The sequence below is a fragment of the Capra hircus genome, chromosome 5 (assembly GCF_001704415.2).
Source record: "Capra hircus breed San Clemente chromosome 5, ASM170441v1, whole genome shotgun sequence".
NCBI classification, from domain to species: domain Eukaryota; kingdom Metazoa; phylum Chordata; class Mammalia; order Artiodactyla; family Bovidae; genus Capra; species Capra hircus.
Genome location: NC_030812.1, coordinates 92,962,092 through 92,980,363, shown reverse-complemented (window position 1 = coordinate 92,980,363; position 18,272 = coordinate 92,962,092). Strand labels below are relative to the sequence as shown.

At 41.2% G+C, this 18,272-nt stretch overlaps 1 protein-coding gene across 1 annotated transcript in view; it reads left to right on the top strand.

Moving 5' to 3' along the window:
* The window catches only part of PTPRO (protein tyrosine phosphatase, receptor type O), a 270,106-nt gene that overhangs the window by 233,814 nt on the left and 18,020 nt on the right, over positions 1 to 18,272 (top strand). Inside the window, exons 20-23 of the mRNA XM_018048437.1 lie at positions 11,569 to 11,659; positions 14,072 to 14,148; positions 14,977 to 15,111; positions 15,593 to 15,715. Coding sequence (XP_017903926.1) covers positions 11,569 to 11,659; positions 14,072 to 14,148; positions 14,977 to 15,111; positions 15,593 to 15,715 — 426 coding nt within the window. The remainder of the gene's footprint in view (positions 1 to 11,568; positions 11,660 to 14,071; positions 14,149 to 14,976; positions 15,112 to 15,592; positions 15,716 to 18,272) is intronic.

Sequence of the window (18,272 nt, the reverse complement as noted above, 5' to 3'; positions counted from 1 at the left end):
GACAAATCCAAATGAACTTTTTGGTCAATACAATATGGTATAGGTACACTTTCAACTTTGTTGAAGCCTCAGCCATTTAATTCCTACTAGGTGACTTGATCTCACTGGCACAACCAGGGTCATTGCCTTTGCTGGCAGGCAGATTTCAGTACTTTGCTGAAGTACTCTCAGCTCATGCCATCAAATCCCAGTGTAACTGTTACTGCGCTTCTGAATTGCATCACTCGTTTTTAAAAAAAATTCAGAGAATCATTTTCCAGTAAAAAGAAAATATTTTTTTTCAGGCAGAAAAAAATTCTGTGAATGACAGAAACACAATTCAAACTGGTTTAGACCAAACATAACGGGAACTTGTTCAAATGAAAGCTAAGATCTCTTATATAATCAAAGGGAGGATTGAGTGGCTATACCAGGAGGGGAGCAGGGAAGCAGCTGAGACTCAGGAATGGCTAAAATCAGGGGCCAGATAACCCCTCTTTAGAGAAATAGAAATTTCTCATTTCTACTTCTCTCTCTGCCTTGGCCTCACTTTCTCTGGCCTAATCCAACCTCTTTCTCATAGTGGATTATGGAACCACCGACAGCCTCAGAGTGTTGCCGAAAGTGGAATCGCTCAAAAATCATTAAAGAGGCCAGATGGTTGGAAAGGCAAGTTTGCTTTATTTTGGATGCCTGTCCAAAGGTCAACTCTCCCCACGGACAACCAGTGGGCAAGAGCTTTTATAGACAGAAGGAGGGAGCTACATGCAGAAATAGGAGTCAGCTCTGACAGTCATCTCGAAACTGGTCATCAGTGGTCGACTAGCACCATCTTGGTTGTTTTAGGTACAGTTAATCTTCAGGTCCAGGGTCTACTCATTTCTGTTTCTTTGAGGCCAATTCTCAAAATTGTGGCAGCTTATGTCATGGCTACAGTCTAGTCATCATACAGTTAACTTCTTCCACCTGGTGAGGGTTTCAGTATCTATGAAACAGCTCACAGGACATGGTTCAGGATATTATCTATAGCCCTTGAGAATATTATCTATAGGCCTTGAGAATATTATCTATAGCCCTTTAGATCTTCCTTGAGAAGGAACTAAAAGTCCTTGACTATACTTAATGACTATTATTAAGTATTATTATTTGGTTTCCTTTAACTGTTTCCTTTCTACATGTTCTCACTTCTCTGATTAAACTTATTCTTAGGCTAAAGTTTTCCACAGACAAAAGGCAGGCAGAGGACATAAGGAGAAAGGACCTTAGAGTCCTGCTCCATTTCAAGAGTATCACACCTGCGGTTTCCGGGAGTTGTTGGCTCTCCTTCTTTTTCATTGTTTGAAAAATAGCAGAGAGGATTCTGACTGGCTGGCATGGGTCATGGTGTCTGTTCACACTGTCTGTAGCCAGGGAGCGCAGAATCACAGAAGAACAGGAATTCTTACTGGAACCACGTGGCTAAACCAGAGAGAGAGAGCATTATTCCCAAAATTGTTATGTTGAATTATGTTCAGTTTGAAAAACGGCAACCCAGTCCAGTATTTTTGCCTGGAGAATCCCATGGACAGAGGAGCCTGGAAGGCTATAGTCCGTGGGGTCGCAGGGAGCTGGACATGACTGAGTGACTGTCACTCAGTTTAAAATCTAAACTGTTGCTGTGCATGCTTGCATCAGTCGTGTCTGACTCTTTGTGACCCCAGAGACTGTAACCCACCAGGTTCCTCTGTCCTTGGGATTCTCAAGGCAAGCATACTAGAGTGGGTATCTATTCCCTTCTCCAGAGGATCTTCCTGACTCAAAGATTGAGAACCTGGGTCTCCTTAATTGCAGGCAGATTCTGCATTGCTCAGATTACTGTTTGAGCCACCAGGGAAGCCCATACACACATATGTAATATACGTTAAATTAATTATATTATTATGGAACCATATATTGTATGATTACTATACTGTTGTATTTTATAGTTATTGTAAGTATACTATATATGATGTTATCCTATATATGATCATATAATAGAAATAGGTGATAGATAGATAAATACAGAGATGAATGGAAGGATTTACTTGAAGAAATTGGTTCACACTATTGTGGAAGCTGGCTAGTCTTGAAATCTGTAAGGGGTCTAGGGATAAGGTGCTGCTGCTCCCCAAGTCCAAAGGCAATCTAGAAATAGAAATTCTCTTTTGTCAGGGGTCATTGATCTTTTTTCTGAGACCTTCAACTAAGTGGATAAGATCCACTTGTTTTATAGAGGTTAATCTACTTTCTCAAGTCTACTGATTTAAATGTTAATTGCAACTAAAAAATACCTTCACCCAACATCTAGACTGACGTTTAACCAAGCAGCTTGGTGCTACAGTGTAGCCGTTAACGCATAGAATCAGCCATCACACCATGACTTGGAGACATGTTTAATGTTTTTATTTATTATTAATCTCTTTTGCATATCCCTTCGTTTTTAAAACATTATTGGTAAAATATGTAATTTATTTGGTGCCAAGTTCTGATATTGTATCTCTGCTCTAGTGAGAAAATACATATTACTCTCTAGAAGTCCGTTTTCAATCACAGGCTCAGACTGTAGGTAGTGTACTAACATTTGCTTAAGCAGTGACCCAGTGGTCTGACTCTTTTTTCATTTGACAACCTCCCAGGAGTTGACATGGAGAAGGCAATGGCAACCCACTCCAGTACTCTTGCCTGGATAATCTCATGGACCGAGGAGCTTAGTAGGCTGCAGTCCATGGGGTCATGAAGAGTCGATCATGACTGAGGAACTTCACTTTTATTTTTCACTTTCATGCATTGGAGAAAGAAATGGCAACCCACTCCAGTGTTCTTGCCTGGAGAATCCCAGGGACAGTGGAGCCTGGTGGGCTCCCGTCTATGGGGTCGCACAGAATCAGACACGACTGAAGCGACTTAGCAGCAGCAGCAGCAGCAGCAGCAGGAGTTGACAACCTTCAGCTCCACCCCACCCCCACATCCTCAGGTTCAGAGTCAGAGGAACCTCATCTGTTTTCAAAGGCCCATTGTACATCCACACTTGATTTCAGGGTGCACGTCAAACCTTTCACATGGCAGCCCTCAAATTTTCCAGAACTTGATCATTAATGGAGGCTTAAGAATGAAAAATGTTTCTTGCTCTAATGGGACCTCAAGAGCATTTGTTGTTGTTTTGTAGTTCAGTCTTTAAGTCATGTCCAACGCTGCGACTCCATAGACTGCAGCACACCCAGCTCCTCTGTCCTCTGCTGGCTCCTGGAGTTTGTTCAGATTCAGGTCTACTGAGTTCAAGAGCATGTAGAGATTGCTGAATCAATTAGACTAGCTTAAGTCAGTATCTGTATAGTTATTTGTTCCATTTATGTGAATACTTATTCACTTTGTATTCATATTCATTCAGAGTGACAAAAGATACTTTGTCAAATGTATTCACTTTGACACTGACCTTGAAAGATCATGCTCATGTTGAGAAATTACATCATTTACAAGCATCAAGCAAATTGAAACTAATGTCTGGGTTTACAACTGTAAGTCATAGATAAAGCTACATGTGTGTGTGCTCAGTTGCCAAGTCATGTGCCACTCTTTGTGACCTTGTGGAAATGTAGCCCACCAGGTTCCTCTATCCATGGGATTTCCCAGGCAAGAATACTGGAGCCAGGTTGCCATTTCCTTCTCTAGCCGATCTTCGCGACTCAGGGATGGAACCTGCGTCTCCTGCGTTGCAAGCAGATTCTTTACTACTGAGCCACCTGGGAAGGCCAACATGAAGCTACACTAGTTGCTAATTCGCATTTTCTGAACAAATTCCCTTTTTAACTTTACATATGATTTTGAATATACTGGAAAGATTGATTATCCTTATGATGAAAACATACATCTTTTCTTAAGGAGGTTTGAGATCCAGGGGTTAGATTCAATTCCTCATTTCCTGTGTCTCACGTTGAAAACATTTTGAAGATCCAGACTTTAGAACTCGGAATTGGAGAGCCCATAAGACATGGCACATATTGTTCATTTTGCCATTAATTTCTGTGCTTTGTGTTTGATTTGGATGCTAGGGAGAGCCCTCACCACCTTTGCTTAGAAATGTGGCTGTAAAGGTCAAAACAAAACTATACCACTTGCCACATGGTTCACAGGAGATGACCTTTGATTTCTTGTTATTTGTAGCTATTTTTACTTGCTTCATTCCAGTTCCCTGGAGATCTACCTGCAGCATTGCTGAAGTAAATCAACTCAGATCTTCAACAGTCTTATACCAGGGGTCTTACTTTGTTCCCAGACCTGGTTTTTCTCTGCTCTTCCTCCTTGCCTCAGTTTGATCTCAGCTTCCAAATGCCAGTACTGGTAATTTGTCCAGTGATTGGAGTATTTCCCTTAAATCCCATCCTAGAATCCAGGGTCCTACTAGCTACTGCTAGACTTTCCTGAGGCTGACGTTGTTCTTTCCTGGTCTTCCATTGTGTCCAAGTTTCCCATTCTTCCTTCAGAGTACCTGTTAAAGTTTGACTCATATTGTCCAAAAGATATGTTTGAACCCTAATCACTCATTCCTCAGAATGTGACCTTACTTGGAAATAGAGTTATTGCAGATGTAATTAAAATGAATGGGTTCATACTGGAGTAGGGTAGGCTCTTAATCCAATATGTCTGGTGTCCTTATGGAAAGACAGAGGACACGGAGACAAAGAAGAAGACCAAGTGGCAGAGGCAGAGGCTGAACTTGGAATCATGCACTTGCAAGTGAGGGAGCCAAAGAAACCTTCAGAAGCTAGGAAGAGGCAAGGAAGGATGCCCCTGTTGGTTCAAGAGGACACATGTGCCTGCTGGCACCCTGATTTGGGCTTCCTGGCCTTCTTTATTATTAGATGAGAAATTCCTGTTATTTTTAAGCCACCCAGCTTGTGGCACTTTGTTATGACAGCCCTAGGGAACTAATACAGAACCTCACCAGATACCTTGTTCTAAATCCTTTCTTCTCCCTTTGGGTTTACCTGAAAAGTAACCAGTCATTGCCCAGTCCCACAGGACCTTTCACTTGCCATAGATGGAACCTCTCATGTCAGCACCACAGGCCCCATTGCTTCTCCTGGCTTGTCTTGTAGTCTAGTCATCTAGCTCATCAGACTCTAAGGTCCAACCTTATCCCAAAGCAAACAAGTGCTGCTTAGCTGCTGACATTGTTATAGACTCTAAAGCCAGAATGCAACTTGTGCTGTTCTCAGAAGATGGGGGTCCGTGTTACGGACTGAAGCTGCCCCCACTTCTCAAAGTCATATGTTGAAGTCCAAGCCCCAGTGTGATGGTATTTGGAGATGGAGCCTTTGGGAGATAGTTAGGGTTAGATAAGATCATGGGGGTGGAGCCTTCATGATGGGATTAATTCCCTTGTATTAATAAGAAGAGAAACCAGAGACCCTGCTCTCTCTTCCTCCCAATGCCCACCATGTACTCACGAACAAGAGATCGTGTGAGCACACAGCCAAGATTGTGGCCACTTACAGACAAAGGGAAGCCTCACAATGGAACCTACTTTGAAGTGAAAGTGAAAATGTTAGTCACTTACAGTTAGACTTACTGTACATTATATATACATATATATACACACACATACATACGCACCTATATATGTGTGTGTTTGTTGCTCAGTAGTGTCTGACTCTTTGCAACCTCATGGACTGTAACCCACGAGGTTCCTCTGTCTATGGGATTCTCCAGTAAGAATATTGGAGTGAGTAGCCATTCCCTTCTCCATGGGATCTTCCTGACCCGGGGATCAAACCCAGGACTCCACAATGCAGATAGATTTGAGCCACTTTATCATTTGAGCCACTAGGGAAGGCCTGAAACCTACCTTGCCGGTACCGTATTCTTGGACATCTTAGCTTCCAGAACTATGACAAGTGCGTTTCTGTTCCAGCTGCTCAGCCTGTGCCATTTTCTTACGGCAACCCAACCTGACAAATACAGGGCATGTGTTTGTGCTCTGATTTTCAAGACTGTATGCTTCAAACACAGCCAACACAACATAGACTGCCACTGGCTTCAGCCACTCTGTTAGTTTTCTAGGGGGCTGCCACAACAAATTACCATAATCTTGATTACTTCAAACAATAAAAATGTACTTTCTCACAGTTCTAGAGGCCAGATATCTAAAATTAAAGTGCTAGCAAGGCCGTGCTCCCTCCCAAGGCTCAAGGGGAGTATCTCTCTTTGTCTCTCCCAGCTTCTGGTGGACCCAGGCATCTTTGGCTTGTAGCTATATAGCTCTAATCAATGCCTTCATCCTCACATGGCTCTCTTCTCTCTTTTATCTTATTTTGTTTTATTTTACTCTATTTTATTTAATGTTCGACATTGCCTCCATCTTTTTTTTTTTTTCCTTGATCATGCCACATGGCATGTGGGACTTTACTTCTTCGACCGGGGATTGAACCCACATCCCCTGCATTAGAAGCCTGGAGTCTTAACCACTGGACCACCAAGAAAGTCCCTCCTGGGGACTGTTATGAGGACACTTACCATTAGCTTCAGAACCCATCCAGATAATACAGAATGGTCTTATCTTGTGATTCTTGATTACAACTGCAAAGACTCTTTCTTAACAAGGTTCCAATGTGGACATATCTTTGGAGGGATCAGATTTAGCCCATGATAGATGACTGAGCAACCTAGGAAAAAACCCACAATGATAAATTATATTAGAAACAAAACTGGCAAAAGAAAATTCAAAAATGATGTATGTGGGTTTCAGGCTATCACCTCATACTTTGCATTCATGAAGATTTAAGCCACTGGACTTTCCATCTGGCTGGAAAGAAAATAACTGCAAAGCTACTGGGCTAGAAACTTAGTATTTAATTTCCTACCTAGTGACAGCCTAAATTACAAAAGATTGCAAGGCATTTTGTGTACCCTTGCCTTCCCTGCTTTGCTGCAATTTAACTTTGGCAATTTACATTTACAGTGTTCAGCCAATTAAACGTCTCTTATCAACTTAAGGCATTTATAGCGGGAAGGCAACACACAATTAAAGTTCTATCAGCTAGTCAGCTCCCATATGTGCTCTAGTGCTGACTGTCAATCTGTTTCCACAGTTTCTTTTCATACCGGAGGCCTTTTCCTGTGGTTGATCAGTCTGTCTGCAAAGTGAGGGCTTAGTGGAGAGAGTTGTACAGTTAGCACAAATGGCAAAGGAGGGAGAAATAATGGAGCCAGACAAAGCAAAACAAAGAATCCTAGCAGAAGCATTTCACAGTCATGATCAATAAGTGTTGCACTGATATTTACTAAGTTTAATCATTCCATATGATAGCCACCATATATCAGGGAGGTATGGAAAAACTATTAATCTTATCTGATACATAATTAAACTAACAACATGTTACAGAGAATTAAACAATGACAGAACTAGCTAACCTACTTTTTCAAGACCCTACAGTTTATAAGGGCTTCCCAGGTGGCTTAGTGGTAAAGAATCAGTCTGCCAATGCAGGAGACACAGATTCAATCTCTGGGTCAGGAAGATCCCCTGGCAGAGGAAAAAGGCAATCCACTCCAGCATTCTTGCCTGGAAAATCCCATGGATAGAGGAGCCTGGCAGGCTCCATGGGGTCACAAAGAGTTGGACATAACTGGGCATATGTGCACACACTTTATCAGTGTTCCACCAAAATAAGCCAGGTATTTACATAAATAAATAAATTTATTTATATAACTTTATTTAAATGAAATAGATGAAAATGTAGACAGTTTTATCTATAAAGACACTCCCCAAAGGAGGTATGTTTCCAAAATATTTTAAGCAAAGGAAGCATCATTTAAGTAAGCTTAGAGCTGCCAAAAGGAGGTAACCCAAAAATAACACTGGTTAGGTTGAAGTTTGCTAAAAATAAGTTTTGGTTCTTATAAGAATATTATCAGTCTTTGACAATCCTTTTTAAAATGAAAAAAAAAGCAGTTATAAAGGAAAAATGACAAACTTCTGTTTGATGGCATTTGGCAAGTAAGGGTTTTGACTGAGATAGGAAAAACATCCAAAAGTGTAAATTGAAGATCAAAGTCAGCACTGTTGGTCTTGAGATTGACTTCGACTTGGGCCAAGAGCTTGACATTTTGTGAGCTTGAAAAGCGAAAATGATTAAAAAAAATCAAAGGAAGAGAGAAATCTGGATAATCAAGTCAGTTCATTCATGCTGTCTACAGCTTGCTTTCCAATTTCATTTAGCACACAGCCTAAGCTACTGACAAACTTCTTTGTGGATGCAGCAAGATTCCCAAGAACTGGGTGTCTCCAATATTTGCTTTGCATGAGCACTTGAGTCAAGACACTAAAGGCACACACACACACACACACACACACACACACACACACACACACACACACAGAGTTTCCCTGTTCAATCTCTCAAAACATGATCAAATGTCTCCAGCTCTTTTCAAAGGTGCTCCAAAATTCCTTTTCCTGAAAAGTATACCTCCAGCTTCTGATTCTTTGAAGTAATAATTGGGAGGAATCATGAAGAGTAGCATCCCATGCAGGCTCAGTCACTTCAGTTGTGTCCATTCTTTGCGACCCAATGGACTATAGCCCGCCAGCCTCCTCTGTCTATGTGACCCTCCAGGTGAGAATACTGGAGTGAGTTGTCATGGCCTCTTCCAGGGAGTCTTCCCAATCCAGGGATTAAACTTGCATCTCCTGCGTCTCCTGCATTGTAGGCAGAATCTTTACCACTGAGCCCCTGGGGAAGCCCCAGCATCCCATATAAGTAAATAAAATTTCGAGCAAGTGGTGTCTATACTTCTTCACTTAATAGTCTTTTAGAAAAATGCATACTACCTAAGTAACCCCATTTTGTAGTTGGTTACATAGACATATGGTTACATAATATTGCCTTCAGATTTGTATGTGATCTGCTGCACTGGTTATGCACTGCACAACTCCAGGGAGCACCATTCTTGTAGACCACAGCATAACAGATGCCTCTGGGGAAATTCAGGTAGTCTGACTCCAACCCCTTGTTTCCTTCCACACATAACTTAGCAGCTCAGAAACCCCCTTTTCCAGTAATGTAGACTTTCTGAGGTATGTTGGTTGTCTGTTTATATAAAAATTGCTGTAAATGCAGTTTCTGATAATAGAATTTATAATGGTCCTGATACACACAAGCAAATATTTGAATGTTCCTATTTTCATGGAAGGGTTCGCCCACCCACTACTGCTCCATCCTTATTTTGCAGTTTCGTTACCAGATTTCTTTGTTGCTGTTCAGTCGCTCAGTTGTGTCTGACTCTTTGTGACTCCATGGACTGCAGCACTCCAGGCTTCCCTGACCTTCACCATCTCCCAGAGCTTGCTCAAACTCACGTCCATTGAGTTGGTGATGCCATCCACCCATCTCATCCTCTGTCATCTCCTTCTCCTCCTGCCTTCAATCTTTCCCAGCATCAGGATCTTTTCTAGTGAGTCAGCTCTTCACGTTAGGTGGCCAAAGATTTGGAGCTTCAGCTTCAGCATCAGTCCTTCCAGTGAATACTCAGGATTGATTTCCTTTAGGATGGACTGGTTGGATCTCCTTGCTGTCCAAGGGACTCTCAAGAGTCTTCTCCAACACCACAGTTCAAAAGCATCAGTTCCTTGGAGCTCAGCCTTCTTTATGGTCCAACTGTCACATCCATACATGACTACTGGGAAAACCATAGCTTTGACTATATGGGCCATTTTTTGGCAAAGAAATGCCTCTGCATTTTAATACACTGTCCAGGTTTATCATAGCTTTTCTTCCAAGGAGCAAGAGTCTTTTAATTTCATAGTTGCAGTTATCACCTGCAATGATTTTGGAGCCCAAGAAAATAAAGTCTGTCACTGTTTCCATTGTTTCCCCATCTATTTGCCACGAAGTGATAAGACTGGATGCCATGATCTTAGTTTTCTGAACGTTGAGTTTTAAGCCAGCTTGTTCACTCTCCTCTTTCACTTTCATCAAGAGGCTCTTTAGTTCCTCTTCACTTACTTTCTGCCATAAGGGTGGTGTGTTCTGCATATCTGAGGTTATTGATATTTCTCCCAGCAATCTTGATTGCAGCCTGTGCTTCATTCAGCCCAGTGTTTCTCACGATGTACTCTGCATGTAATTTAAATAAACAGGTTGACAATATACAGCCTTGACTTACTCCTTTCTCAATTTGGAACCAGTCTGTTGTTCCACATCTGGTTCTAACTGTTTCTTCTTGACTTCCATACAGGTTTCTCAAGAGGCAGGTCAGGTGGTCTGGTATTCCCATCTCTTTAAGAATTTCCACAGTTTGTTGTGATCCACCTAGTTAAAGGCTTTAGCACAGTCAATGGAGCAGAAGCAGATGTTTTTCTGGAATTCTCTTGCTCTTTCTATGATCCAACAGATCTTAGAACAGACAGACTTCTAGTGACTGTCAATCCAATATCTTGTAACATGGAGAGTGTTCTATACTTTTTGTTCCTCACTCTCTCCTTTATTACACTTTCTTGAAAGTTCATTGCTTATAGGAGAAATACCTACAATTTGTCATAGAATATGAAATATTTTTGCAAACTGCATAAATTCCAAGTTTCCTTGTATCTCCTGAAAACTCTGAAACACATCTGTTTTCAACTCTTCCACACCCTGAGAGTGTACACTCAATTTTTACCTTCTCTCGGGGATCACCTACCTATCCAAGGTATTTATGTATTACATTAGTTCGCCACTACTGCCGTAAAACTACATAAGAAATGACCTCAAAATCTCGGTGACCTACAACACTTATTTTTCTCACTCGTGACTGGGGCTGGGGAACAGCTGAGATGGTTCTGCTTCAGGCTGTAAGTCAGGGTCAGGTCTGTTCCATGTGGCTTCTCATCCTGGGATCAGCAGTTTCTCTGGGCACATTCTTTTCCACCATATGGCAGAAGCCCAAGCAAGAAAATCAAGCTGAGCAAACACATTTAAAGCTTCAGATTGGACATGAGTTCCACCCAGCTTCATTGGCCCAAAGCAAGGTGACAGCAGTAGAATGGAGAAGTACACTCTGTTTCAAAGGGGAGCCAAAAGAAAAGTGAAAGTGTTAGTCACTCAGCTGTGTCTGCTCTCTGTGACCCCATGGACTATAACCCACCAGACTCCTCTGTCCATGGGATTCTCCAGCAAGAATACTGGAGTGGGTTGCCATTTCCTCTTTCAGGGGGTATTCCAGACCCAGGAATGAAACCTGGGTCTCCTGCATTGCAGGCAGATTCTCTACCATCTGAGCCACCAGGGAAACCCCTGCAACATCATAAGGCAAAGGGGTGTGATCACCGTGGTAGTTCTATTAGAGGCAGGAAGTGAAAAATAATCCACTATGAGCAGTGAACCAGTGTGGACAATAATCCAGTTCCACAAGAGTGGGATTGCTGGATCATGTGGTAACTCTGCTTTTAGTTTTTAAGGAAACTCTATACTTACAACATACTGGCTACACTTTTCCACTCTAACTTTTAATATTTTTCTTCTTATTCTTTGCAAATGACTTCTATCAAATAATCCCTCTGATGGAATCTTAAATGTTTTCTGTCATTTACAGGAACTGAAGTTGATTGGACTGGATATTCCACACTTCGCTGCAGACCTTCCACTGAACCGATGTAAAAATCGTTACACAAACATCCTACCATGTAAGACGGTCAATAATGCTGATCCCGCTCTTGTCTTCCAAAGGCTGAAGGGCTGTTATGGCAGATGAATCAGTTCCACCAGCCTCTAGCCAGGCCAGGAATGATCTGTATCCTCAAGGCCATGTCAGCAATTGCCTTGATTGCATTGGTGCTTTGAAATCATTAGATCTTGTTGTGTGTAGGAAGATTTAATCATCATGCTTTTAAACGAATTGTATCTGAACAGAAAAAACTGACCCTTTGACCCTTTGGAGATCAAAACATCTTAGCCAAATAAGGGATAAGATAAATTGTGCTCATAACCTATTTTCAGTCAATTCATTGACAGTTCAGTTCAGTTCAGTTCAGTTCAGTTGCTCAGTCGTGTCTGACTCTCTGCGACCCCATGAATCGCAGCACGCCAGGCCTCCCTGTCCATCACCATCTCCCGGAGTTCATTCAGACTCAGGTCCATCAAGTTAGTGATGCCATCCAGCCATCTCATCCCCTGTCATCCCCTTCTTCTCCTGCCCCCAATCCCTCTCAGCATCAGAGTCTTTTCCAATGGAAGGAGGCAAATAGAAAGGAAATGCAAGGTGTGAAAAAGGCTCCTTTCTTACTTCTGGCAAGGTCTGCTGTTCCTTATTATTTTGCAGTAAAAGCAACATTCAAAGAAAAAGTAACACAAAGTACTTAATAGGACCATTAAAACACGTTCTAATATAAATTTAACGTTCTATTCTGCTGCACTCTAGTGGGGGCTGGGAACGAAGGGAAAAGTGCAAACCTTTACAAAGAACCTTCATGAGGGTTTTTGACAAAATTAGGTAGGATTAATATTATTATGAGCTTCCCTGGTGGCTCAGTGGTAAAGAATCTGCCTGCAATGCAGGAGGTACAGGAGTTGCAGGTTTGATCCTGGGGTCAGGAAGATACCCTGGAAGAGGGCATGACAACCCACTCCAGTATTCTTGCCTGGAGAATCCCATGGACAGAGGAGCCTGGAAGGCTGCATAGTCCATAGGGTTACACAGAGAATCAGGCAAGACTGAAGCGACTTAGCACAGCACAGCACAATATTATCATATAACACTTTACATCTGTATGCATTTCAGGATTTATTATCTTCATTTGAAGTCCATTTACAATAAGCCCATCAACACCATCTTCTTTTCTCTAGGCTTCCCAAAGGTAGTGAATTCTCTGGATATCCCTGAAAGTGAAAGTGAAAGTTGCTCAGTCATGTCCGACTCTTTGCTACTCCATGGACTGTGAAATTCCCCAGGCCAGAATACTGGAGTGGGTAGCCTTTCCCTTCTCCAGGGCATCTTCCCAACCCAGGGACCAAACCCAGGTCTCCTGCATTGTGGGTGGGTTCTTTACCAGCTGAGCCACAAGGGAAGCCCAGAATACTGGAGTGGGTAGCCTATCCCTTCTCCGGTGGATCTTCCCAACCCAGGAATCAAACTGGGGTCCTCTGCATTACAGGCATATTCTTTACCAACAGAGCTATCAGGGAAGACTTGAGTGAAATGGAAATCCTAGGTTTATTTTACATTCGATAGCCTTTACACAACCCACCAGATATTTTAGTTCCTGTACATATTCTCCACAATTCCCTGCAAAATCTAGAGACCACTCTTTTAAGAACAGGAGGGCTGGTGGGGAGAACATAGTGGTTGGGAGATATTTATATATTTATTTAAACAAGAAACTAAGATTGAGATATGGCTAAAATATAAAGCTAAAATAAACTTTATCTACCTACCCTATCACTGACCAATGTAACTTGATTTGGGGTACAGATATTGAGTACAGAATTGTCTTGACAAGTCTTCATTACACTCTGAATGTTCTTCTTTTTTTCTCTTTTGTTTTTTATCTGTTAATCCCAAGCTCCTCATTTATCCCCCATCCCCCCCGCCCGACTCATTTCCCCTTTGGTAGCCATAAACTTATTTTCTATATCTCTGAGTCCATTTCTGTGTTATAAATAAGTTCATAGGCATCTTTTCTTTTAGATTCTACATAGAAGTGATCTATGATATTTGTCTATTTTTGTCTGACTTACTTCATTCAGTACAGTCGTCTCTCGTCCATCTAAGTTGCTGCAAATGGAATCATTTCATTCTTTTTTTAATCTGAGTGACATTTCATTGTGTATGTTCGCCACAGCTTCTTTCTACATCCGTCTGTTGATAGCCACTGAGGTTGTCTCCATGTCTTGGCTACTGTTAGTGCTGCACTGAACATTAGGGTACAAGCATCTTTTCAAATTAAACGTTTCATCTTTTCCAGGTATATGCCCAGGATGGGATTGCTGGATCGTATAGTTACTCTATGTTTAGCTTTTAAGGACCCTCCATACTATTCTTCATAGTAACTGCACCTTTCTGCTGTGACGTTTAATATTTTTCTCCTTCTTCTTTACAGATGACTTTAGCCGAGTGAGATTGATCTCCATGAATGAAGAGGAAGGTGCAGACTACATCAATGCTAATTACATTCCTGTAAGTGAAAAAAAAAATTAAAAATTATCAAATCAGGCCTCCAAAAACAAACAAACAAACAAAACCAGGCATCCAAATTCTACCCCAGCCAGAGGAAGACTATTACAGCTACAGAGATGAGTCGAACAGTTCAATAGAGAGTCATTCTTCACCAAGCACTTCAACTATAAAGAACAGTTTCCATTATTCCATTTTAGAATAAGGAATAGTGGGGAGAGGGGGAGCCCAGAGAATAATAATATTCAAATATCTTTGAAAATGACTAGTGAAAGTGAAAGTAGATAATTATACTAAAGATCTACTTTCCTATGCTTAAATTTCAGTGTCAGCGCCAACCTGTGCTTTTAAAATGTGTCTGTATAGACACATGGTTGTTACTGTAGAAAGGTGTGGGTATGATTTTGTAACTTCCCAAGAAAAATGTTTAAAATCACACGGATTTGTGCAGTTAGCTACTATGACTATCTCTTTAACAGAAAAAAAGAGGAGAAAATATAATATAGGTGCATGATCCCTCACCAAGTTTATCCCCAGTAAATTCTCAGTTGCTTCTCATTTGTGTGGAACAGCAACTGGTGTTGATTTAAGGCTTTCCTGGTGTCTCAGATGGTAAAGAATCTGCCTGCAATGCAAGAGACCTGGGTTTGATCCCTGGGTCAGGAAGATCCTCTGGAGAAGGGAATGGCTACCCACTCCAGTATTCTTGCCCAGAGAATTCCACAAGCAGAGGAGCCTGGTGGGCTACAGTCCTTGAGGTTGCAAAGAGTTGGACATGACCGAGTGAGTTTCACTTTAGCTCCTTAAGAGACAACTTTGTCTGTCTTCCAGGGGTACAATTCACCCCAGGAGTACATTGCCACACAGGGGCCACTGCCTGAAACCAGGAATGACTTTTGGAAGATGGTCCTGCAACAGAAGTCCCAGATTATTGTCATGCTCACTCAATGTAATGAGAAGAGGAGGGTAAGTACTTTCAATCCTTTGAAAATAAAGAATTCAGTCTCACTTAGCAGTAAAACCTGCACCAGCCACTGCCAGGGAATGTGCTCACTGTGGGGGGGGAAGGGAAGCTTAGAAGGGAGGGGACATATGTGTACCTGTGACTGATTCACGTTGCTTTATGGCTGAAGCCAAATACCATATTCTAAAGCAATTATCCTCCACTTAAAATTTTTTAAAAGGTGTGGGTGTAATTTTATAGGCTTCCCAAGAAAAATATTTAAAATCATATAGGTTTATGCAGTTAGTTACTATGATGGCCCCTTTGATGGAAAAAAAAAGGAGAAAACATTACATAAGTGTATGTTCCCCTTGCTTCATTCTTTATCCTCACAGTAATCCTATACGATTCTTCAGAGGCGAGTCATTTGCTTTCTCTAAATGATCACTGACTGTTTCTTCCCCAGCCTGCTGGTCTTAAAAGGTTATGCTATTGCCCCCTCAGGTGAAATGTGATCATTACTGGCCATTCACAGAAGAGCCCATAGCTTATGGTGACATCACGGTGGAGATGATGTCGGAGGAAGAGCAGGATGACTGGGCTTGTAGACATTTCCGGATCAACTACGTAAGTCACAGAGCAGGGCTTCAGGGGCCATCCCCACGCTGAGGGAATCCCCAGGCTCAGGAAGCCCATTCTCCTTCATGGGAGACTGTGAGTGCTTTAGACTTGGCGACACTGCTTCCTCCAAGAGAAAAATGCCACATACAGTGTGCTTGTTTCCCATCTCCTGGAGGGTGATGTGGATAAAACGCCTGGTGCAGACAGCCAGAGGACATGGAATCAGAAGGCTGCACTGTTCGGTCTCAGATTCACCCAGGCAATAGAAGACACGGTGACCCATGGCTCACCAGCATGACTAAGGAAAGAAGTGTTGCCACTACTTATACTGACTATGTATGAGTATAAGGAGGATATGCAAAATAAGGATATACTTACATTATAAATTCAATTGTAATTTTAGAAGTAGTGGTTTAGGTTTTGTTTGGCTTTGTTTCTTATTTTGTTGTAGTTTGGTTTTTATTATTTCAAAGGTACTTCTGGACCTTATTAATCATAGTTTCATGGCTCTTTTGAAATGCTGTTGATTCCTGGTGGTTAGGATGTCAGAAAAGTCTATTTTTCCTGAAGGCAGACTTTTGAGCTCAAGCTGAATGTTGGTGCACCAGGCTAGGTGCTGACATCAGTCACAGTCGCTCTGGTTCCTTCTTTATGGATCCTTCACAGACAGCAGTCCTAAAAATAGGAGGGAAGTTTTACTAGTACTGTGTTCTCCAGTGGAGTGTGCTCTCTGTTGAAGACAAACAATAGGAAATGCCTCATTAAAACTCACTTCTCTGCTTAGAAACAACCCTTCCTCACAGTACGGGTCAGGGGATGAACAAAAAGAGGCTGCTTTGTGAAGCCTTTGCGCTAAGAATGAGTTTTGCCTTTTAAAAGTTGGAAAAAATTAAAGGAAGAATACTATTTCACAACAAATAATATATGGAAATTATATAATTAAAATACCAATGTCCATAAGTAACATTTTATTGAAACATAGCCACAAACTTGTTTACTGACTTTCTATGACTATTTCTGTCCTACATCAGGCTTGAATAGTTGCAGCAGAGACTGTATGATCCACAGAATCCAAAATATCTGTCTGCCCTTTGCAGGAAATGCTTGCTGACCATTTAATATAGACAATGGAAACAATGATTGTTTGTTTCAATATAACATAAGCCCTCAAGAACTCACCATTTATTGATATTTACAAGAAACAAATCACTTCTTAACCGCTAGCAGTTAACAATGGCTTTAGCTGCATTAAGAATGTAGGCAGATCCCAGTGTAACTGCTCCATGCTGTTCCATCTCTTTGAAATGCTCATCTCCTCCCGTTCTCTAAGAACATCCCTACTCAGAGAGTCAGCTCAAATGTCATCTCTTTATCAAGCCTTCCCTAGTCTCAAGAGACCCTTCTCCCTTCCCTCCCCTGCTCTAATCCCATGTGTTTCACTCCAGTGCACTATAAGTGGTCACAATTCTGTGATTTCCTGTCTGCCTCCTCCATGTGCCATGAGCTTCATATACAAGTATCCTGTTTTGACAATCCTTGTAGGGACTTCCCTGGTGATATAGTGGTTAGGACTTTACCATCCAATGGCAGGGGTGTTTGTTTCATCCTTGGTCAGGGAATTAAGATTCCACATGCTTCCTGGCCAAAAAAAAACAAAGCATAAAACAGAAGCAATATTGTAGCAAATTCAATGAAGATTTTAAAAATTGTCCACATCAAAAAAATCTTAAAAAATAATAATCCTTTTAATCCAAACAGTTAGCCACTTAATAATCTTGTGAAATGTAAAAAAAAAAAAATCAGTGAATGGATGTTTTCAAAACTAAGGGAGTATTAAGAAAACATCAACAGATTTAACCATCAGAGAAATATTTAACAATAGGAATTTTATTTGAACTCTGCTTTCTGTCTTGGTTATGTCAACCAGAAAGCAGTGCTAGACAAATATAGAATAGATTTGAATAGAATAAATCTTTCTCTAGGTTTTGCATATAGGAGAAAAAAACTGCAAAGTAAACATAAGGTATGTTCCCTTGACAGGGAAGAGTGACATCAATTATGGTATGATTCATACTACACTTCTTGTCCTTGATCTTAAATGATGACCTTTCAATGACAAACGTGTGAAGGGCTTGAAGCAGACGAATAAAATATTTAATGGCAGAGTTTTCTGGAAATATTTTTATAGTCACAAGCATCTGGTCCCAGAGTGCCCCCTTTGGGCCATAAATATACAGAATCGAAGTTTTAAGCTCCTGCAATGAATACTAAACTGAAGACTGTCATGCTATTGCTGATGAATAGACTTTTTTTACTTTTTTACATTTTTGGCTTATACACTTCTTTATCTCCTCCATATTTCCATATGGAATCTTTCAGAGTAAAACCAGATAAAATTACCTAAATGAGAAAATCAGAGACATTTTGGAATGGCTAAGATGTAACCAGTAAGGTTTTCTCATTTAGTAAGAAAGGAGGAAAATGACTGTAACACACAATTTATCACTTTCCAGTACTTGAAACTTGGCATGAACTGAATAATAATTGGAAACTAAAAACCAGC